This window comes from Oryzias latipes, chromosome 18, assembly GCF_002234675.1.
Source record: "Oryzias latipes chromosome 18, ASM223467v1".
Classification (NCBI taxonomy): Eukaryota; Metazoa; Chordata; class Actinopteri; order Beloniformes; family Adrianichthyidae; genus Oryzias; species Oryzias latipes.
This window is the reverse complement of record NC_019876.2, coordinates 977,917-1,000,716: the sequence shown is the minus strand read 5'-3', so window position 1 is coordinate 1,000,716 and position 22,800 is coordinate 977,917. Positions and strand designations below refer to the sequence as shown.

The 22,800-nt window shown below is 44.4% G+C and overlaps 1 protein-coding gene across 2 annotated transcripts; it reads left to right on the top strand.

Annotated features, from left to right (window-relative positions):
* Positions 1 to 7,285: 7,285 nt before the first annotated feature.
* Positions 7,286 to 21,256, top strand: LOC110014393 (myelin protein P0-like). 2 transcript variants are annotated; one of them, XM_023965920.1, is made up of 5 exons: positions 7,286 to 7,473; positions 7,585 to 7,620; positions 9,350 to 9,614; positions 20,267 to 20,623; positions 20,783 to 21,256. In XM_023965920.1, exons 3-5 carry the CDS (start codon positions 9,551 to 9,553, stop codon positions 20,959 to 20,961), a joined length of 600 nt encoding a protein of 199 aa, XP_023821688.1. In that variant the 5' UTR covers positions 7,286 to 7,473; positions 7,585 to 7,620; positions 9,350 to 9,550; the 3' UTR covers positions 20,962 to 21,256. The 2 variants fall into 2 exon arrangements, with proteins under 2 accessions (XP_023821688.1, XP_023821689.1); XM_023965921.1 differs by lacking the exon at positions 7,585 to 7,620.
* The last annotated feature ends 1,544 nt before the right edge of the window (positions 21,257 to 22,800 follow it).

Sequence of the window (22,800 nt, the reverse complement as noted above, 5' to 3'; positions counted from 1 at the left end):
TCCGACCACTCCACCCCCTTCCAGCTTCTCTCTCAGCAGAACTGGCCGGATGGTGTTGAAGTCGCTGGAGAAGTCAAAGAACATGACCCTCACAGCGGTTCCGGCGTCCTCCAGGTGAGTCAGCGCCCGCTGCAGCAGGTAGATGACAGCGTCATCCACCCCGATGTTCAGCCTGTAGGCAAACTGCAGCGGGTCCACCGCGGTGCTGACCACTGAGCGGAGGTGGCTGAGGATGAACCTCTCCATGGTCTTCATCAGGTGGGAGGTCAGGGCTACTGGTCTGTAGTGGTTTGGTTCCTTAGTGGGGGTGTCACGATTCTCCAAATCCTTGATTCGATTCGATTCTCGATTTTTACATTTATTCTTTTTAAAGCACAGATTGTCATTTTTTAAACTATACTTTAATGCAATAGAATATCTGACCTGTGTTTCCAATGTACCACACTACACTGTCAAATTTAAAACTTTTATTAACAACATAATGGAACAATAACTTATATCTTTAGTCAATTAATTTTTTTAAAATAAACTGGCTTCCAGTTTGTCTTTTGTAAGTGCAGTCTTCTTCACAAAAGAGGAAATTCAAGTTCACAACAAAACAAACAAAACCAATAAAACAGACATGTCCATAGTCTCTGAACAATTAAGTGTCTTAAACTATTTCTGAACAGATGAACATGTAACACACTGATGTATTGTATTTTTTTGTAATGTATTTTTACCATCTGCTCAGACCTTCATTAACTTTCTCTTTTACATTATTGTACTTGGAGGGAATCACCGTAGCTGAGAGATGCCTTCCACTGGGGATTGCGTACCGAGGCTCTAACACGCTAATTAAATGCCTAGAACCGGAGTTTTCCACCGAATAAGGTCGCGTGTCCGCAGGAATACTCCCACCGCACGCGGAATCGCATTTGCACGAGTTGAGTTGCTTGGAGGTTTAATTCCAAACGAAGACGGAAAAGTAGTGTGTGTAGTTGTTGGTTTACAGACAAATCTATGTTTTTGTTGTGCCTGCGTGATGCCCTGAATGTTAGTCGTGCTGCCCGTGAGAGAATACGGCACACGCACATACATACATAGCGCAGCTTGCAATCTGTTTTATTTTTAAAAACTCACTGAAAATCCAAAATACTTCCACACCAGCGACTTCAGTGAAAGAGGAGGGGATTAAAGTTCTGTCCATGGGTCTCCTGCATCTGCAGCTTCATGCTATCTTTTGAGTGGCTGTGAGATGAGGTTGACTCGCAGAACTTTAAAAAAAACTTTATTAACAAATAGACTTGCAGCACTTTTCCCGTTTGGCAAGTAACCAGACGCAACATGGGGCGTGGGAGCCTCGACGATTCCATTTGTTCATTCGAAGTTCGAGATTGTGACTTAATTTCGATCGATTTCGATTTAAAGTCGAAATCGTGACACCCCTATTCCTTAGCATGCACCATCTTAGGAACTGTGACCACTGATGGCCTTTAGTCCCCTCCACACTCCTCAGACGTTGTTGTTCTCCAGCTCCTCCAGCTTCCTCCTGTAGCTGTTCTTGGCCTCTCTGATCTTGTATTTGAGTTAATGCTGAACTCTCCTCTGCTCCTCTCTGTCCCCTGAAATAAAAGCCCTCCTCTTCTCCTTCAGTAGGGCTCTCAGCTCAGGGGTCACCCAGGGCTTGCTGATGGAGAAACAGTTCTGTGTTCTCCACACAGAAGCTGATGTAGTCAGTGATGCAGTGGGTCAGGCTGGTGATGTCATCTCCATGAGAGCTGCAGAGTGTCTCCCAGTCTGTGGTCTGGAAACAGTCTCTCAGTCTCTCCCTGGCCTCATCAGTCCACGCTCTCACTGACTTCCTCTTCTGGGGTGGCTCTCATTTTGCTCTGGGTTTGCATTCAGGAACCAGATGCACCAAGTTATGATCAGAGCGGTCGAGTGGGGGGAGGGGGTTGGAGTCATATGCGTCCTTAACGTTAGCATACATTAAGTCCAGCGTCTTGTTCTCCCTAGTGTGGCATTTAACATACTGAGTGAAAGTGGGGAGAATGGAGGAGAGCGAGGCATGGTTGAAGTCCCCGCTGATGAGAAGCAGCGCCTGCGGGTGCCGGGTCTGCATGGACTGGCTCTGTCACCAGGAGCTAAGCTGTTCCTTCACAGAGACGTGTGCCGGGTTGCACCACCATCTCTCGTTAATAAACGCCGCCAGTCCTCCTCCCTTTTTCTTACCACTGTCTCTCAAACTCCTGTCCGCCCGAACCAGTTTGAATCCATCCAGGCCGACCACGGAGTCTCAGTGAAACACATGAAGCTACACTCCCTGTATTCCTGCTGTAACCGGGCAGCACTGTTAGCTCGTCCATTTTGTCAGAGAGAGAACGGACCTTTCCCATTTGTACCCCCATCTCCTCTCCTGAAGCCTACGTCCTGCTCTGCAGCCTCTCCGTTTCCTCCGTATATCAGGTGGAACTTCAGGTCTGTCGGTGTAGAAAGGTGCAGGGCCGCACAGAGCTAACAGCTGATCCCTGCAGTAAACAACACACACTCCCAAACAAACTAAAAAACAATGAAAAACAGAACGCTAAAATAATAAAACTGGTCTCCCTATGTGCAGACTTGCAAAAGGCATTGACCACGTAAAGGAAAAGCCGTAGAGCGGGCCAAAAAACAATAGAGAAGAAAAGAAAAGAAGAAGGAGAAGAGAGAACATGAAAAAAAACAGATGAAACTCTAAATCTCCATTTCATGAACAGATCTCAGCATTTTGTTGCTGTAAATCTGCAGCAGAAACAATTCAGTAAAGTTAGCAAACAACAATCCACAATAGTATTTTAACTGATAAATCATCACATTTTAGTTTCTTTTTACTGAGAACAGCAGTGGATCAGGCTCCTCCCCCTCATAGAGGGGGAGTTCCATGACTGGGGTTTGGGCCTCTGGGGGCATTTACCTTCAGTTTCCACCCAGACCACATTCCAGCGGCCCCCCTCTGACTTTCCTGCAGGTGGGGTCACACATCGTCTATTAGGGCTGGACCAGGTGCTCACCTGCAAGCCCCAAACCCAGTCCTGGTTCCAGTCCTGGCTCCAGGGTGGGGCCCCTGGTGACGCCATGTGGGTGACGTCACTGAGTCGTTATGTTTAGTCATTTTGGGAGGGGTCCTGAACCGCTGTTTGGCTCTTCACCTGGGACCTGTCAGTCATGGGAGACCCCGCCCTGGACAGCTTAACTCCTGGAATCACTCAAGCTGTCACCCACCTCCACCATGATAAGGTGACAGTTCATGGATGGATACCCCCCCCCCCCCTCTGGAGATAAGAGAGCCTTTCCTGCTTAAAGACCCTCTCATGAAAATGCTGTTTAACATCTTCATGAGGCATTTTCCTCATGAAGGACATAAATAAAAACTTGAGCTCAAAATGTCATTAATGACTATTTCTTTATTCAAACTGTTACAAAGCAAAAGGAGACAAAAAAATAAATAAATACATAAAATCTAGAGTGGGCGGAGCCAAAGTCTTTGTGCTCCGCCCCGTTCTGATGCATCCGCTGTCAGAAAAATACGTCTTTGTTTTCCTGGTCTGAGCTGGAATCTGGATCTAAACTGTATTGATGGACGGCTACGATATTGATCACCACTAATGTTGGGGGGGGGGGGGGGCTGTAAGCTAGTGGGAGACAGTGTAAACAGATGGATGACAGGAAGTGAGGGCAGGGTAGTTCTGCACCAGCTGTCCCGCCCACATCCCAGAGGTGAATTTCTGATGAACTGCTGCTGTTCTGCATGTTCTCTGTCCTAGAACCAGGAATTCTGTTTCCATGACTCAAAGACCACTTTGACAACAGATCAGAAGATGATCAGAGTCTGGTTGTGTTTCTGTACTGTGGTAGTTGGTGATCTGGATGATGATTAATGACCTCCTCCTGAACCCAGAGAAGACTGAGGTCATTATACTTGGTCCTAAAATCCTCAGAGATGCTCTGTCTGCTCAGATAGTCCCCCTGGATGGTGGAAGTATAGCCCCCAATTCCACAGTTAGAAACCTTGGGGTTTTATTTGACCAGGATTTATCATTTAAGGCTCACATATCTCAGGCGTGTGAAGGCAAATTGAACAATTATATTTGAAATAGAGATTCACTGTATTGAACACAATAAAAGATTTTTGAACATTACAAAACAAACAAAAGAATATTATTTTGATAAACTAAACAGCAAAAATATTTAAAACTCTCTGTTCAGAACTGATGCTCTGTGGTTCCATATGTGATGACGTCATCATAGTCATCAGCCAATCCCTGCTCAGCATGTGAGTGCTGGGTCATCACCATGGAGGTCACTTCCTGCAGACAGAACAGTTTAGAAACTGAAGATGATTGATCAAATGTGATTGATTGATTTCTGTTACCTGAGGCTCTTTGTGGACATAAAGACACCAGAAGGAGAGTGGAGATGAAGAACGGACTGATCACCAGCAGGTGGAGCAGGACTCTGAATTCAAAACAAGGGGAACCTGCAGCAGGGGGGCAGGGCCTCTGTGGCGGGGTTTCTGAAATGGGTGGGGCTTCTGTGGTGGGCGGGGCTTCTGTGGTCCTGGGTTTCTCTGCAGACAGAGTCCCACCTGGTCAGGTGACTGCATGGAGGAAATCCATGGTGAGATGACAGTGAAGCTCCTCACCTGAGACAGAGATCCAGCTGGATGGAGACTCTCCATGAGCGCTGATGTGACACTTGTAGAGACCTTCATCAGACCTGGAAACATGCTGGAGGGTCATGTGACCTGTAGGCTCAGTCCTGATGAGGGAGCCATCTTTATAGAAAGCAGCTGAGGGCTTGGAGGGAGGGGTCTGTGATTGACAGCTCAGAGTGAGGTCATGACCCTCCATCACAGGGAGGACAGGACTCTGCAGGATCACTGATCCACCTCAACACAGAGACAAAGCATTTCATCCATCTGCACACAGCTGCAGCAACACTAACTCCACAGTCTGATCTTACCAGAGACACTGATGTTCACGCTGATGCTGGAGGCTCCTCCCCCTCTGGACTCACACCAGTACACGCCACTGTCCAATGGATACATGTAGCTGATCCTGCAGGACAAACCATTTGCGAATCCCCATCCAGATCCACACAGAGTCCTGGTTTCTTCTGTGGTGTTTCTCCTCAGAGTCCATCCTGCAGAGCTGTGGTCCTCACACTTCAGAGTCACTGATTCTCCTTCAAAGAACTGAGATCTGCTGGGACTCACAGTCAGACCAACTGCAACAACAAAGTAAAGACACACAGAGTGTTGCTGCTGTCAGAGGCTTTCTTGGACACAAAGACAGAGAGTGGGACTGACTGAGGAAGTGGACTAACTTTGGTTAGTTGTGCAGCACAGCAGGGAGCTCAGAGCTGCAGAGAAATGACACTCAGCTTAGTTGGAGCTTTGATGAAGGCTCTGCTGTGGGAAGCAGCATCTGTCAACGTTTCCACACCAACACACATCCAGCAGACGGGACTCACCCAGCAGCATCTGGACAGATGTTCCCTCCATTCTGCAGCTGCAGGACATCAGACCAACAGCAGTTGGACAGACACCAAAGTCTGATTCTTCTGTTAGGATGATCGTCTGTGTGACGGTTCACTTTTCTCTGAAGCATCAACCAGGAAACTCAGACAGGAAGAGACCTGACAAACCACAAACAACAAGTGTTTATTAAAGTACTGTCAGAGGCGTTGAAGCAGAAATGACCGTCTCCTTTTCTACTGAGTTTGAAACACACCTTCTGTCTCTTCTTGTCCCTGTTCTTGGTGCTCCAATTGGTCCTCTGTGCAGACATTAGACCTTGAGGAACACGTGTCCCAATGTTTAGACTGTTGGACGGACTGGACTGACAGAGAGGGACGAGTTTTCACCTGAAGAGTTTTGGGTTTACAAGTGTTGCTGGTAGGATGAAGTGAAGGAGAAAATGAATAAGAAAAAGGAATGGAATGCAAGAAAAAAAACAATAATAGTTTAAGAAACTAGAAAGAAAAGAGTTCATGTAAGGAAATAAAATCAACACTGAAAGAGGAAAGCATGTGTGTGTGTGTGTGTGTGGGGGGGGGGGGGGGATAGGTGGTACTGACCTGCTTCAAATCCACCTCCATTGTACTGATACCCAAGAACTCCAACCATCAAGTCTCAATGATCACCTCCTGGTAGCCCTCTTTCCAAACATCCCAAAGTGCTTCAGGCAGCTGGTCTCAGCACACCTCTAGTCTTGTCTTCCCTCCACCCGGGACCCCCACCAATTTGCACATTCCAGAAAAGGATCACAAAGGATGCAGTCTCCATGGCATTGTCCTCTGACACCTGGACAACAGAAACTTCTCTGCCAGAATCCTGTTCTTGGACTTCAGTTCAACATTCAACACAGTTGTATTAGGCATTAGTTCTCTCACGTGCAACTGGTTACTGGACTTCCTGACCAGCTCCCCATAACATGTCCGGCTGGATAACCACTGTTCATCAACCATCACCACAATCACCGGCGTACCACAAGTCCCTTCCTGTACTCCCTCCTCACCCATGACTGCAAACCTGTTAATGTTCCCAACATCATTAAGCTTAGATGACATCGCTGTGATCGGCCTCATCAAAGACAACAAGGAGGAGGTGGATCGTCTGGCTGAGTGTGTGACCCCAATAACCTGCTGGTTGCTCAACACCAAGAAAACCAAGGAACTCATTGTGGACTTCAGGAGAAACGCTGACCCACACACACCCAACCTCATCAATGGGACAGTGGTGGAACATGTGGACAGCTTAAGTTCTGGACAACTGGATACTCCAATCACCCAGCACATGGACTCTTCACCACACTACCTTCTAGGATGGGTTAAAAGAGCCTCCAAACAAAAACCAGCAGGTTCTAGAACAGCCTCTTCCCTACACACTCCTGACCTCTGTGCATTTGTATATGAACTCACCTGTCACTTCATCAGGTCCACCTTGCTAGTACCGGTTTGGACCACTTTAGCCTAAAGAACTGCCTAATCCATGGTGGCATCAATTCAGCAAGGTTCTGGAAACATTCCTCAGAGAACTGACAGGGACTGGTCTGGACAGAATCAAGATCAGGATCAGGATTAGGACCATGTTGCCCAAGAACAAGCTGCAGATCTGACAAAAAGGCTAATAATTTTCTAGCAGAGAGGTGGTGATCTGTCTACTATTAGGACAGCTGAAAGGGTGTTAGTGTTATTTTTAAAAAAGTAGAAGAGGGGAAGTGACCAAAGGGGATGGAACACTGAAAGTTTTTTTCTCCTGTGACCTCTGTGTTTGTGGTTTGTCACGTCTCTTCCTGTCTGAGTTTCCTGGTTGATGCTTCAGAGAAAAGTGAACCGTCACACAGACGATCATCCTAACAGAAGAATCAGACTTTGGTGTCTGTCCAACTGCTGTTGGTCTGATGTCCTGCAGCTGCAGAATGGAGGGAACATCTGTCCAGATGCTGCTGGGTGAGTCCCGTCTGCTGGATGTGTGTTGGTGTGGAAACGTTGACAGATGCTGCTTCCCACAGCAGAGCCTTCATCAAAGCTCCAACTAAGCTGAGTGTCATTTCTCTGCAGCTCTGAGCTCCCTGCTGTGCTGCACAACCAACCAAAGTTAGTCCACTTCCTCAGTCAGTCCCACTCTCTGTCTTTGTGTCCAAGAAAGCCTCTGTGTCAGAAGATAGAGCTCGGTCTCCCCTTCGGTCACTAGCAGGAACAGTCTCTAGAGTACAAAATGTACTTCATCTTCCAGAAACCCCAGCGTGCAGCAGTTTCTGAGTGCTGTTCTCTCATTTGCCAAATCACTCAGTCTACTTGCAAAGTATCATTTATGCCACTTTGCCTTCTTTACCGAGCGTTGTATCTGGATCTGATTTTCTATTTCTGACTCTGTTTGTCTGCCGCCTGCCCCGACTCTCACCTGAATCGTGAATACCTGTCTGTCCTCTGATGATCTCATGCCTGTTATTGACTCCTGCCTGCCTGACCCTGATTTAGCTTTGTGGACTTTTAGCTGAGCTAATCTTCTGCATTTGGATCCAGCTGTCTGTCTGTTAGTGTGATAGAATGCTTTGCCTTAGGTGGATCCAGCAGCAAGAGTTCCTAGCCCGACAAAGTCGTTGCTGGAGCACGGTCACCAACTCTAACGTCTAAACTGTGTGACCAAAGCCATCATGTCGCTCCTGCAAATAAACCAGCCTTTCAGCAAAACATCCACTGTGAATTTCCCAGTCATGCATTCTTCTTCAACAAATGCCAAAGGCGGAGCGCCTAGCAACGAACATTCAAGCAACGGGACTGAGAATGGTGCTTCCGGACAAATTCAATGGGGACCCTGTGTGCTGTTTCTGATCCAACAATCAAGCCTCTATCCCTCAAAAGCTGCTATAGTGTCGCTGGTGTTCTCACTCCTGACCAGAGAAGAACTAAATCATCAAGAATAGAGAGGAGGACAAGTACAGGAGAGTAGAGAACCCAGTGCAGCTTCACTCCAGCTTCTGGTAAAGGTTAAGCTTAGGGTCCAGGTCAAGGCTAGGCTTAAAGGGGGCGGGGGCAGAGTGGAGTTTTGTCAGAGGTCTGTGGGTACGGTCATGGATAGATTGTAGTGCAGGCAAGATCTGGAGGTCCCTAGAAAATATTTGTGTGGTTGCAATGGGATCAAATCATCCCTGTGTGTGGTGCAAGGGTCAGGTCGGGTCGGGTCAGGTCAGGTCAGGTCAAGTCCGGTCAGGTTGGGTCGGGTCAGGTCGAACATGGAGGCAGGATCTGGAGCAGCCTTCTAGTAACAAATTCTTATTGTTATTAAGTTTAATTCAAACACCAACTTGAACCAAATGCCAGTCAACTCTTCATGGAGGTGGACGCCTCTATCACAGGGTCGGAGCTGTACTCTCTCAACTCCATGGTCAGCCAGCCAAGGTGTTGCTGTGTGCTACGACTCCAGAAAACTCACCCAGGCGACCAGGAACTGCTGTAAGAAGGCCTTTGCTGTGTGGAGGCATTTGCTCAAAGGGTCTGCTCAACCCTTCCTGGTCCTAACCCACCAAAGAACCTGAAGTACATTAAATCCGCCAAGTTGAACCCACGACGGGCACGATGGTCTCTGTTCTTCTCACGCTTTCAGTGTCAGATCACATATCGCCCAGACTCCAAGAAGGGAAAGTCTGATGCACTGTCTGGTCTTTCTGACACCACAGCAGAAGAATCCATCACACCAGAATCTGTCGTCCCCTCTTCACTGATCCTAGCCCCTATTCAGTGGGACATGATGACAGAATGACAGATTCATGGCTTAGAGTCGTTTTCTCTGTTTGATCCATTTTTTTATATATGTTGTCAACAGGAAAAGAGGAGAAGTGACGGACTGCTGCAGCTGCTAATAACATACGGAGTTGATAAAGTGTCAGTAGGTGGCGCTGTTTCCTATGAGACAGGAGATAAACACTGTCCTCAAGAGGAAACAGAAGAAGAAGAAAACATTTGCGGTCCAAATACGAAGAGGACCGGGCTCCTTTTCCTTGAAAACACAGCTGGATCTCCAACAATGTGGTTCCTCGGTTCTGTTCTTTTCTTCGTTCTGTTTGGTTCTGCTGGGTCCATGACACCAGGTAAGATTTTTTTAAACGTGTTTTCACGTTTCACGTGTCAAGAGTGAGAATACAGAAGTAAATGTATGGCAAGCATCACGGTTTGAATCGTATGGTGGCCCTGAAGGTCCAATCACACGAACAAATCACTCAATGCAAAATAAAGATCTCAGCGACAATTGAAACAATTTCTGAAAACAAAAGTAAATGTCAGAAATGAAAATGGAGCTAAAGAAAAACCTGAAATTGTCGGTTCTATGGGACTAATATGTGTGTCTGTGATGGTTTAAAAACAAAGTAAAGAATAAATGAGCATGAATGAATGATCCAGAAAGCAGCTGTGAGTAGACTGTAGAACAGCGGTTTATCCTGGGTGTTTCTGGACTTCATCCTCATGTCTGGACCTGTAGGCTCTAGAAGGACTCAGCATTGAGGTGGATCAGTGGCTGGACGGCTCAGTTGGATATCTGTTGGACTGGCACAGTGGAGATCAGGGTTAGCTTCTAGGGGTACGATGAGCTTCATCCAGGGTGTGTCCTTGGTCAATACCCTGTGCACTACTATTCAATTTTCAATTCAATTTTATTTGTATAGCCCAAAATCACAACAACAGTCGTCTCGATGGGCTTCGAAGTAAAACATGAAATCAAAAGGATCACGAATACAAAGAGTTCAATAGAAAAATACTAAAATGAACTAACAAACTGACTAAGCTATACTGGCATCCCTGCCCTTAGACCCCCCTTCGCGGTAAGGAAAAACTCCCAAAAAAACCGGATTCCGGAAAAAACGAAGAAACCTCAGGGGTGCCCACATGAAGGAGGGATCCTCCCCCAGGACGGACAGGCGATTTACCAGAACTCTTAGAGAAGAATTAACTTATCTAAATCTACAACTACATATATAAAAGTCCAGCAGACGAGCTTCATCCAGCCGTGGTTATCGGGACAGTCAAAGGCGCGAGTCGAGCCGGAGACAGGAACCACAGCCAGGTGTAGGAGCAGGAGCAGAGACGAGGTACTCGGTCAGGTACAGAGCAGAGACGAGCCAGAGATGAGCCAGAGGCAGGATCCACAGCCAGGTGTAGGAGCAGGAGCAGAGACGAGGTACTCGGTCAGGCACAGAGCAGAGACGAGCCAGAGATGAGCCAGAGGCAGGATCCACAGCCAGGTGTAGGAGCGGGAGCAAAGGCGAGGTAAACGGTCAGGAACTGGAGCACGGATGAGCCAACTGGAGTCTGGAAGCACTCCCACTCCCCAGGAGGGGAGAGGAAAAGAGGGACAATACATGAATCGCACTGCACCAAACAGAGGCATGGAGAACTAAATGATAAATTATGATCAAGAATAGAGGAGAGGAAGGGTAGAAGTAAAAAAGGAAAGAGGACAGAACCCCAGTGTACCATAGTTACCCCAGCTTCAACTTCTAGCAGCCTTTTAAAAGAAATAGTTATTATTAAGTTTAGTTTAAACAAACTAACATTAAGTTAAATAATCTCTGAATACTAACTAGTCTGACAATAAGCCTGTCCAAAGAGGAATGTTTTCAGTCTAGCTTTGAATGTAGAAACTGAGTCGGCCTCTCTTACATGAGCTGGGAGTTTATTCCATAAGACAGGGGCTTGGTGGCTAAACGCTCTACCTCCAACCGTACTTTTACTAATTCTAGGAACCACAAGCAGTCCTGCATTTTGCGAACGAAGTGTTCTGATTGGTTGGTAAGGGACTATGAGGTCCTTAATATAGGACGGGGCCATTCCATGTAAGGCCTTATAGGTTAACAGGAGGATCTTGAACTTAATTCTAGAATCAACTGGGAGCCAATGGAGCGAAACTAACACAGGAGTGATGTGATCTCTTCTGCTGGTTCCAGCTAACAATCTAGCAGCTGCGTTCTGAACAAGCTGGAGACTTCTTAAGGAACTCTTAGGACACGCTGCTAACAAGGAGTTACAGTAATCCAGCCTCCACGTAACAAATGCATGGATGAGTTTTTCAGCATCACTCTTAGAAAGTATATTTCTGATCTTAGCAATATTCCGCAGGTGAAAAAAGGCAGTTCTACATGCCTGAGATATGTGAGCCTTAAATGATAAATCCTGGTCAAGTAAAACCCCAAGGTTTCTAACTGTGGAATTGGGGGCTATACTTATACCATCCAGGGAGACTGTCTGAGCAGACAGAGCATCTCTGAGGTTTTTAGGACCAAGTATAATGACCTCAGTTTTTTCTGGGTTCAAGAGGAGGTCATTAATTGTCATCCAGGTCTTGATGTCACTGATGCAGGCGTTCAGTTTCTCTATCTGGTCATTCTGGTCAGGCTTCATGGATAAATACAACTGCGTATCGTCGGCATAACAATGAAAATTAATGCTGTGTTTCCTGATTATGTTTCCTAGGGGTAACATATAAAGCGTAAACAGGATCGGTCCCAAGACTGAGCCCTGTGGGACTCCATAGTTAACTCCAGTGCACTGAGAGGAATGGCCATTTACATTAACGAACTGATACCTATCGGACAAATAGGATTTAAACCACTGGAGAGCAGATCCTCTGATCCCTATGTCCTGCTCCAATCTATGGAGTAAAATACCGTGGTCGATAGTGTCAAAGGCTGCACTGAGGTCCAACAGGACCAGAATAGAAAGTAGTCCCTTTTCTGAGGCCAATAACAAGTCATTAGAGACTCTAACTAGTGCAGTTTCCGTACTGTGGTGGGGTCTAAACCCCGACTGAAAGTCTTCAAAGTGGCTGTTGTCCTGTAGGTGGCAGTAAAGCTGCTTAACTACAACTCTTTCTAGGATTTTAGAAATAAAGGGCAGGTTTGATATCGGTCTATAGTTGGCCAAGATGCTAGGATCCAAACTGGGCTTTTTCAGAAGAGGTTTAACAACTGCATATTTAAAAGACTGTGGCACGTAACCCGTTTCCAGAGAGGCGTTTATCATTGTTAATATGGGATCATTAATTAGGGGAAAAGTTTCTTTAAAAAGTCTAGTGGGAATTGGGTCTAACAGACACGTTGAGGATTTGGAGGACGTAATAATTGATGTTATTTCCGCTTGATCCACAGCAGTGAAGCAGTCTAATGTTACAGAGGTTTCTATGGATGCCTCCATTTCTACCGCTTCAGCCTGTTCTGGGCTGATAGTAGGAATAACTTGATTTAACTTATGTCTAATATTTGAGATTTTACTGTCGAAAAATGTAAGAAAATCATCAGAGCTGAGAGAAACAGGAACATGTGGTTCTACTGAGCTCTGACTGCGAGTTAATTTAGCTATAGTGCTAAAAAGAAATCTTGGATTGTTTCCATTCTCTGATATTAAGGTTGAATAGTACTGGCTTCTAGCTCTACGCAGAGCTTTTTTATAATTTAATAGGCTATGTTTCCAGATATCCAGAGACTGCTCTGAACCGGAGCGGCGCCATTCTCTTTCCAAGTTACGGGTTTCTCGTTTAAGAGAACGAGTTTCAGCGTTAAACCACGGTGCTACTCGGTTTTGTCTGACGAACTTAGGTTTCAAGGGGGCAACAACATCGAGTGTACCCCTAAGGGCTTGTAAGGCATCATTAACAAAGTGGTCATTTATACTAGGACTGGTACTATGGGAGCTGGACTCAGAGTATTTTCTCAGAATATCACTAAGTACTGGCTGAACTGTGTGTTTAAACTCAGACACAGAACGGTCAGTTAAAGTTCTTCTAAGCTGTTTCTTATTCACTGGGACAGAAGGATGTTCCAGTGTAAACTGGAAGGTAATCATAAAGTGATCAGAAATGATGGGGTTAAGAGGAAGGACACTCAGCTGGCTGATCTCTATACCATGGGTTAGAACAAGGTCCAGGGTGTGCTTATGACAGTGAGTGGGTTCATTCACACTTTGGGTGAAACCAACATCATCTAATAAAGCTGCAAAAGCCGTTCCTAGGCAGTCACTGGGGTCATCAACATGAATATTAAAATCCCCTAATATTATAGTTTGATCAGAATCTAAGACAAAAGTCGATAGGAAGTCGGAAAACTCAGTTAAAAATTCTGAATATGGGCCGGGGGGGCGATAAATAATTATGAGTAAAACAGGTTTTGGAGTTTTCCTGTTTGGGTGATTTATAGACAATATGATGCTTTCAAATGAATTATAAGCATTTTTAACTTTAGGGCTGAGAAGTAAGCTAGACTGTGATATTACTGCCAAACCACCTCCTTTCCCTGAAATCCTGGATTTCTGATAGTTAGCATAAGTGGGGGGGGTTGCTTCATTCAATCTAACATAGTCATCCTGATGGAGCCAAGTTTCTGTTAAGGCTAAAAGACTGAGGTTTTTATCAGTAATTAACTCATTGACTAAGAGGGACTTGGAGGAAATGGATCTAATGTTTAATAAACCGCATTTAATTACATCATAATTCTGCTTGTGAGAACTGCTGTCTGTCACTTTAAGGTTTCTGTGACGCGCTCCTTTTACTTGTCTTTCAGCACATAAGCTAAAGCTCGGACCTGCTTGACTTTCCCTGCATGGGTTTTGCACCGGCACTAACCCTAAGGGAGGCTCAGAGGAGCGTTTTACACTGCTGCTCTGCGCCCGGGTCTCGTCTCTGGATTGTCAGGTTAACAGACTAAGGCTAGCAGAAATGTTTCTAGAAAGAAGAGCGGCACCGTCCCGAGTGGGATGGACGCCGTCTCTCCGCATGAGACCGGGCTTCCCCCAAAACGCGCTCCAGTTATCCACAAAACCAACGCCGTTTTCTGGGCACCATCTAGAAAGCCAGCGGTTAAATGATGAAAAGCGGCTGTACATTTCATCACTGACTAAGTTCGGCAGGGGACCAGAGAAAATTACAGTGTCGGACATCGTCTTAGCCAGTTTACACACCGAAGTTACGTTTAACTTAACCACCTCTGACTGTCTCCGTCGGGCATCATTACCGCCTGCGTGAATCACGACTCGACGGAACCTGGACTTACTCTGAGCTAACATCCTAAGGTTCCCCTCGATGTCACCAACTCTGGCCCCCGGATAACACCTGACTGTAGCCGCTGGGAGCTCCACGTTTCTAACTTCAGAAGAGCCTATAACCAGAGTAGAGTGTTCAGCGGGTGTGTCGCTGAGGGGGGAGAACCTATTACTAACGTGGAGTCTCGGGTGCTCTAAGTTTTTGCGTTTAGCACTATGTTTCCTCCCAACCGGTACAAACCCCTGACTGTCTCCCGGCTGTTGGGAGGGCGCTGGGGTGCTAGCTAAGTTAGCCCTGGTAGCGCGGCCCGCGCTACGAGTAACGACCTGGCTAGCCGGCTTAGCTTCCACTGTGCGGAGCCGCGCTTCTAACTGCTCCAGCCTGGCCTCCAAGTCTAACACAAGACTACACTTAACACACCTATCGCTATCTTCAATAAAGGAGGCAGGATCATCACTAAACATATGGCACATGGGGCAGGAGAGAGGAAGAGAGGCGGAAGGAGTGGTGGTGGCCATACTAGGTTCTAAGCTAAGGCTAGCGGTGTTTAAGTAAAGAGAAGTGGTTTATTTAGCAAAATGAGAAAAGTGAACAGCAAGCGGTTTAACAGTGGTGAATTCGCTAATAAAAGGTACTAGATGTGAATATTAACCCAGATAACCCTTAGAGTAAGCAATAGTAGTAAGGCTAATGCCAAACAAGAGGACAGCAGTCACACAGCTAGCACTGGGAATAGCTCACCCGGAAATGACGTCACAGGAAGTGTGATTACTGACTATGTAATCACAAAGGGGACCAAGCCTGGGTCTCCCTGTACCCGTCCCCAGCCTGGATAAAATGGTTGTGTCTGGAAGGACATCCGGATCATTCAATGTGAAATAAACTCGAAGGTGAATGGAATCGACAACCAAAGACTGAGATACGAATCAACATGTTGTTAAAATGAATCCTTACTCTTGTGATGCACTTGTTCGTTTTTACGTTCCAGTAGAATAAACCCACCGTTCCAGATGGTATTTTCTGACATTAATATAATGTAGTTCATGTTTAAATGATTTTATAATGGTGGAGGTGGATTTGATTCTGTGTCAGACAGACTGAAGGGTCTTTGTTGAGGGACACACACTGGAAGAAGATCATCACGTCCCTAGGAATCGAACCCTGGTCTCCTGCGCAGGACCTGCATGCAGCCAACTCAGTCATCCAGCCTCTATGAGCACAAACACAACTCTATGTGATTCTGTTTGACAACATTACACTTAATGACACCAATGTGTCATGTGTGTATTCAGGGGTGCAGAAAGTGGGTCTGCAGCATATGTGTCGCATAGGGGCGCCGGCCTATAGGGGGCGCCAAACCGATATAAAAATTATTTATAGTCCCTATTTTTTAATTTTTTATACATCAGCTGTTTGTGCACATTTTTTTAACTATATTTTTTTTATTGAGTGTTTTTCCAGTTGTCGGAGTTTACAGACATGGGTGAGCAACTACAACATAAACAAGAAAACAAAGATAATACACATTAATTGGGCTGTTTTCTTTTCTTTTTTTTTACCACAATCCTCTTAGAACTTTAGTTGTTTTCCACATATTGGCACCATTTTCCCCATTTTTCTTGGAAAATGTCTAACTTTATTTTTAGTTGAAATGTCAATTTTTCCATGGAGTAAATGGTCCGTATGATTTTCACCCAGTCATCCTTTCCAGGAGGGTCCACCTTTGGCCATTTTTTGTCACTGCTTTCTTGCTTGCTAAGAGTAATATACTAACAAGGTAAAGATCTTCATTCAATACACAGTCTTCAATATTTCCGAGGTACAGAATTGTAAATTAATTAAATTAATTGTTTTTGATTTTTTTTTTTTTTTTGCTGCCACAGATAAATGAAATTTCCCCATTGTGGGATTAATAAAGTCATCATCTATCTATCTATCTATCTATCTATCTATCTATCTATCTATCTATCTATCTATCTATCTATCTATCTATCTGTCTGTCTGTCTGTCTGTCTGTCTGTCTGTCTGTCTGTCTGTCTGTCTGTCTGTCTGTCTGTCTGTCTGTCTGTCTGTCTGTCTGTCTGTCTGTCTGTCTGTCTGTCTGTCTGTCTGTCTGTCTGTCTGTCTGTCTGTCTGTCTGTCTGTCTGTCTGTCTGTCTGTCTGTCTGTCTGTCTGTCTGTCTGTCTGTCTGTCTGTCTGTCTGTCTGTCTGTCTGTCTGTCTGTCTGTCTGTCTGTCTATCTATCTATCTATCTATCTATCTATCTATCTATCTATCTATCTATCTGTCTGTCTGTCTGTCTGTCTGTCTGTCTGTCTGTCTGTCTGTCTGTCTGTCTGTCTGTCTGTCTGTCTGTCTGTCTGTCTGTCTGTCTGTCTGTCTGTCTGTCTGTCTGTCTGTCTGTCTGTCTGTCTGTCTGTCTGTCTGTCTGTCTGTCTGTCTGTCTATCTATCTATCTATCTATCTATCTATCTATCTATCTATCTATCAGCCTTCCCATAAGATTGTATTCTGGGACATGACCAACATATGTGTGTGTGTGTGATTCCCTTCCTGACTCCCACATTGTCTCCAACAAGACTGAGGGGTTTCTAGTTGTTTGCTTTTGATTTGAGGTGTCACAAAATACCGTGTAAGATTCTTCCATGCAAATTCCTTCCATATTTGAGAGCTGGTAGAAGAGCACTGTGTGAGACTCATTGTAAACCAGTCCAATATTTTGATTGAGCTCAGATTCCCATTCACTTTTAATATAGAGTGACGAATTTTTCCTGTTAGCAGTAAAAGAACGGAAAAATGCTGAAATAACCCTTATTTTGTTGTTTTTATAAGCATCTGATATTACTTTAGTTGTGCTGTCTCTTTTTTTGGTCCTATATTAGGTTTAATATTCTTTTGTATAAAAGTCTTGAATTTGTAGTTATCTAAATAAATCTTGATTTCCCAGATTAAATCTATTTTTTAATTCCCTAAAGCTAAGTAGATTGTGCTCTTTTGTGGTTGTGTGTTTGTGCACACATCAATGATATGATCAGCAACAGAAGCACATTGTAACTGATTGGGCCCCCCTGCCCCCCCCTTTACTCGGGTCTTGTTGTACAGAGAACGTGGTGGAGTGCGCTCTCACGGAGACGAGCTGGAGCACGCCATTGATGATTTGATTTATCATTATTATTATTATTATTTCCAGGCTTTGTTTTGTTCATATTTGTATAATTTTGATAGAACATACTTTTGCAGAGAGCAAAATATTATACGTTATTTAATGTTTACCTTGATTCACTGTGGATTAATATTCCTGTCTGTTTTTATTCATGAATGTGATTTAGAAAAAAATCAGCTCAATGATTTCACCTTTTTCCTCACACTAAAAATGTTAAATACATTTTTTTCAATGTTCAACATTCAATTTTCAATGTTTCAGATCCAGATCAATTGAAATTTCATATTTTTTCCATTCATTCATCTTTCCCTTTTGGGGTCACAGTGCTGCTGGAGCCTATCCTGGCCACTTGTTGGTGAAGGCAGGGGAAACCCTGGACAGGTCGCCACTCTGTCACAGGGCCACAATCACACACCCATTTACACTCAATGGACAATTTAGAGTTGCCAATTACCTATGAAGCATGTTTTTGGACGGTGGGTCATGGAGAAAACCCATACATGCACTGGGAGAACATGCTAACTCCACACAGAAAGGCCCCCCATTGATGTTCTGGTTCCGGTCCCCCAGCCAGGACTTGAACTGGGGGCCTTCTTGCTGTGAGGCAAGAGTGCTAACCACTGCACCACCGTGCAGCCTTAATATCATTTATTGATTGAATTCTTTTTCTCAGCATCAAATAGTTCAGTTGGTCAAAATGTTTCTAGTTTAAATATTGAATGACAGATTATTTTATTACAGGCAATTTAAGCTTTTCTTCTGTTTCAGACTAGAACAGTTTCTGTGGCGAAATAAATGTAATGTTTGTTTTCTGTTAATGTTAATATTAATAATATTAGTTATACTAATCAATTTTTATAGATAATGATCTTATTTATCGTCACTGCGGCAAGTGGGGGGGGCTGTAAACATTTTCTTTTTCCTGGGGGGGCTTTGCAAAATAGAATTGAGAAGCACTGATGCAGAGGAATGAAGAAAAGTTTCTGTAATGGTTGAGACACAGCAGACGGGTTATAGCCGTGTTAAAACAGGCCGGTGTCTTCCAGCTGAGGTTTAATGAGAAAAATAAAGCAGCTTCTTTGTGCAGATTCTGTTTCTGACAGAAATTAATAATTTATTTAACTGAAAATGTTTTTATCCTTTGAAACAGAACCAAATGATGATAAAAGCTGCTGCTATGGGCAGAAAGGAGAAGTATGTGTGATGGTGGATAGATGGTGTTTTGGTTCTTTTTATGTTAAAAGTTTGGAGAATCATTATTATTATTATTATTTTATTGAGTGACTATTTCGTTCACAGCCTGTTGCTTTTAATATCACTTTGGCTGATCGACATTTTGGATTTAAGTTGAACATTTAGAGATTTTGACAACAATAAAGAAATCTATTCTATTCCATCACTAACTTATATCCATCCCAAATTTAAGTTAAAATTAAAAATGTGTCTATTTTTACATATATTTTAGTCTCTGTATTCTTTGAACATCTTTCTAACACAAAGTTTACATCAAACAGCCGTGAGGATGGAGAAAAGCATCAGGACAGAAACATGTTAGTCTGATGGTGACGTTCAGGACAAAAACAGTTCAAGTCAGTCATTTAAATAGTATTCTTCATTTAAAAACATGCATTATCAAGATGTTTAATGTATCTTAAAGAGTAAATAATTGTTGTTTGGCCGTATGATTTAGTGGAGAAGAACTCAGACTGGAGGTGAAAACCTAGATGCTCATTCTGGTTCAAACGTCTGCTGAACACCTTTTTACTTATTCTGGAAAAACAAGTGGAGACATACATGACGAGTCCAACAGAGAAGAAGGAGAGAGGTTCAGATGAGGATGATGATGACGATGATGATAGAGAGAAAGAGAGACGATCAGCTGATGATGAAGAGGGAGAAGAACAGAGAGGAACAGAGGAGGGGGCTGGAGCATTAGTCAGAAGATCAACACACAAGTTTGGGGAAACATTGAGGCAATAATGGTTGAAAATGTTCACTAAAATGTTCTTCTGGGTCAAATCCATAACCAGATAATAATAATGAGACCAAAATAGATTTGTACTTTCAAACACAGAAGACGTGTTGTGGTGGTGTTTCTTTAGCTTGATGAGGGGTGGGAGGGGCGTTTTATTTTATTTTAATGATCGTGAGTATTTACACTGTCAGAAAGACGACATCATGTTCTCTCCTCTTTGCCTGAATGGGGGGTCCAGAACTGGAGCTTGGTTCTCATAGACGGCAGTAAGTCAGACCTGTTCCTGGTCCATGCTGGACTCCATCAGGGCTGCTCTTTATCAACGGTTCTGTTCATAGGTTTATTCCTTCTGAAACTCTGGAGGACTTTCCTGGAATGGTCTGAGATTCTGAACTTTTATTCTTCTGACGTCTGGACTCTTTGGTTTGAAGTTCTGTGAAAATGGATCACTGAGATGTTTGTCTGACTGGATCTTTGTTCTGAGGATCCAGAAAGTTCTAGATCTCCTCACTTTAGAGACAAAGTCCTCTGAGATGCTGAGAGGAGCTGAATGTTCTCTGTGTTCTTCTCCTGCAGATATACAGGACATCATAAAGAAACCTGGAGATGACGTCACTCTGATGTGTAGAGATCCTGAATTCAAGAAGGACACCGCAATTCTAGAGTGGAGAAGAGAAGATTCTGAGATTCTGTTTCTGTTTAGAGATGGACGACTGTCTCCATATGATGCAGATAAATCCTACAGGAACCGAGTGTTTCTGAATGACAGTCAGATGAAGGATGAAGATCTGTCTGTGGTTCTGAAGAACGTGACCATGAATGACACTGGAACATACAAGTGTAGAGTTCTACAACACAGTGGTCCACACAGAGAAATGAAGACGATCTCCACTGTCCGTCTGTCCGTGGATCCTCCAGGTGATCCGTCTCCAGGTGAGCAGTGTTTGTGTTCCTGCTTGATGTCAGAGTAAAGGTCTCAGATCAGACGTGTTTTCTGAAGATGTTGTTGATGAGACTCTGCAGGAAGCAGCTGCTCTGATGAGGAAGAGGAGAGGATTCTGTTCTGCACTCATCATCCTCTCTCTCCTGCAGGAGATGAAGGAGGACTGAGTCCAGGAGTTCTCATTAGGATTGTTCTGGCAGTTCTTCTTGTTGTTGTTCCTGCTGTTGTTCTCTGGATCTCCAAGAAGAAAAAAGGTCCAAACCAAAGTTCCAGTGGTTCCAACAACCAGCAAGAGTTTGAACTTGATCGTCTAAACTCAGATTCTTAAATTTGAGAGAAACAACAACAAACACAGATCCTTGAAGGTCTGAAGGGATCGAACCTCCAACCTTCAATCATTGGACGACCCGCTCTACCACCTGAGAACATCAAGCTGAAGGTTTCCCTCCTGACTCAGAACGTTCTTCCTGCTGGGGTTCTAGTGGGTTCTGCAGGTTCTGCTCCAACAGGATCCCCGTTGGTGAAGAAGCTGGGACTGTTCCATGACTGCAGCAGATCTTCATGTTCTGGAAAAGTGTCTGTAAAGTGTTTCTGTTCATCTGAATAAAAAGTTCTAAAGAGTTCCTCTGTTCTCCTCAGTCAGAACACACAGAACATTTCCAGGAAATGTGGTTCTAACAGACGATCCAGAGACTCTTCAGTCTGCAGCAGAACATCTAGAACCTTCTAGAAAAAGGCAGTTCTCTCCAGACAGAAGAATGTTCTCTCAGAGTTCTGTTGGTCAGACCTGAGGTTCTCCATGCAGACGGAGAACAAACACTAACAGCAGAACCTCCTGGAGGAGGAGAACCTCAGGAACTCTGTCTGCGTTTCTGGGAGGAACATCTGAGGCTCCGCCTCCAGGAGGAGGAGCTTCCTGGAGGAGCAGCTGCTTCCTGTGAATAGTCTCCATGACTGACAGGTTGTGGGTTCAAATCCAGATAAAATGAATGAACTCAGTGGGGGGGGGGGGATGTTATATAAGCTCACTTCTTCCCGCTCTTTTTAGGAAAAACAGAAACTTTTCTCCAGAGTTGAACTACAGAACAGAACATTCATGAACTTACCTTCAACATGTGAACAGAACCAGAACCACAAACATGGAGAAATCCAGACTCTTTTTCTTTCTTTCTCTCCAGAATCTGTTTTTTTTAACCCAAAGGAGGGTCTTAGAGCAGGGATGCCCACTTCACCTTAGACTGTTTAGAATTTACTGATTGAATTCTAGGATTTCATGTTTATTCCACAACTGCTGCTGTGAAGCTCATCCAGACCACTTTTGTTGTAATATTGGGCAATAGAAATAAAATAGAATAGAATAGAAGAAGCAGAACCAGAGCAGAATTCTGCTGCCATCAGGACTGAAACAGGAAGAGGAGCCTCTGCTGTTAAAGCAGCTCAGTGACGGAGCAGACAGAGATCCAACTGGAGTGTCCCTCCCCAACACCAAAGATAGGCTCCGCCCACAAACAGGAACCAGATGTTTTGATCATCTTATGTGGGGATCTTTCTTGTCTTTTCAGAGTTTTTTTCCATCTCCGGGTGTCCCAGCCTGCCCCAGAAGCACCTGATTGGGGAGGGTTTAAAAGAGCCTTTTAGGCTCCTCCCCTCCCTTCTCCATGGCTGACAGCCACACCAGCAGCGGTTCCACGTTAGTGGGAATAAAACTGTGTTTGTTTTGTCCCCCAAGCACTTGGTTGAGTCTTTGATGTTGCAGCCAGCCTGGATGTAACAATCATGAACAGAAAACGTTTTAAAGTCATCTTGATCTGAACATTTTATGATAAAAGTGCTGATATTGGTCAGCGGTCTGGTCTCGTCCCCTACATCCTGCAGTTGTTCCTCCCTCGTTAGTTTTTTTCTTTCTTAATGAAAAAAGTATCTAAATATCTTTAGGGACCAGAGAACAGACAGCAGCTTCTACAAAGCTCCAGGGAGAAAACAATCATCTGTTCTCTGCTGACACATTCTACTGCTGCAGCCTGGAGGGAAAAACCTCCTTTTTACATCTTTGTCACAGTAGAGTTTGAGCCTTTAGTGTTTTGATGTGAAACATATTTCTGACAGGAATGAACTTTGAACACATTGAAACAAACTTTCAACCAAATTCAGACTTTAGGTCATTGAA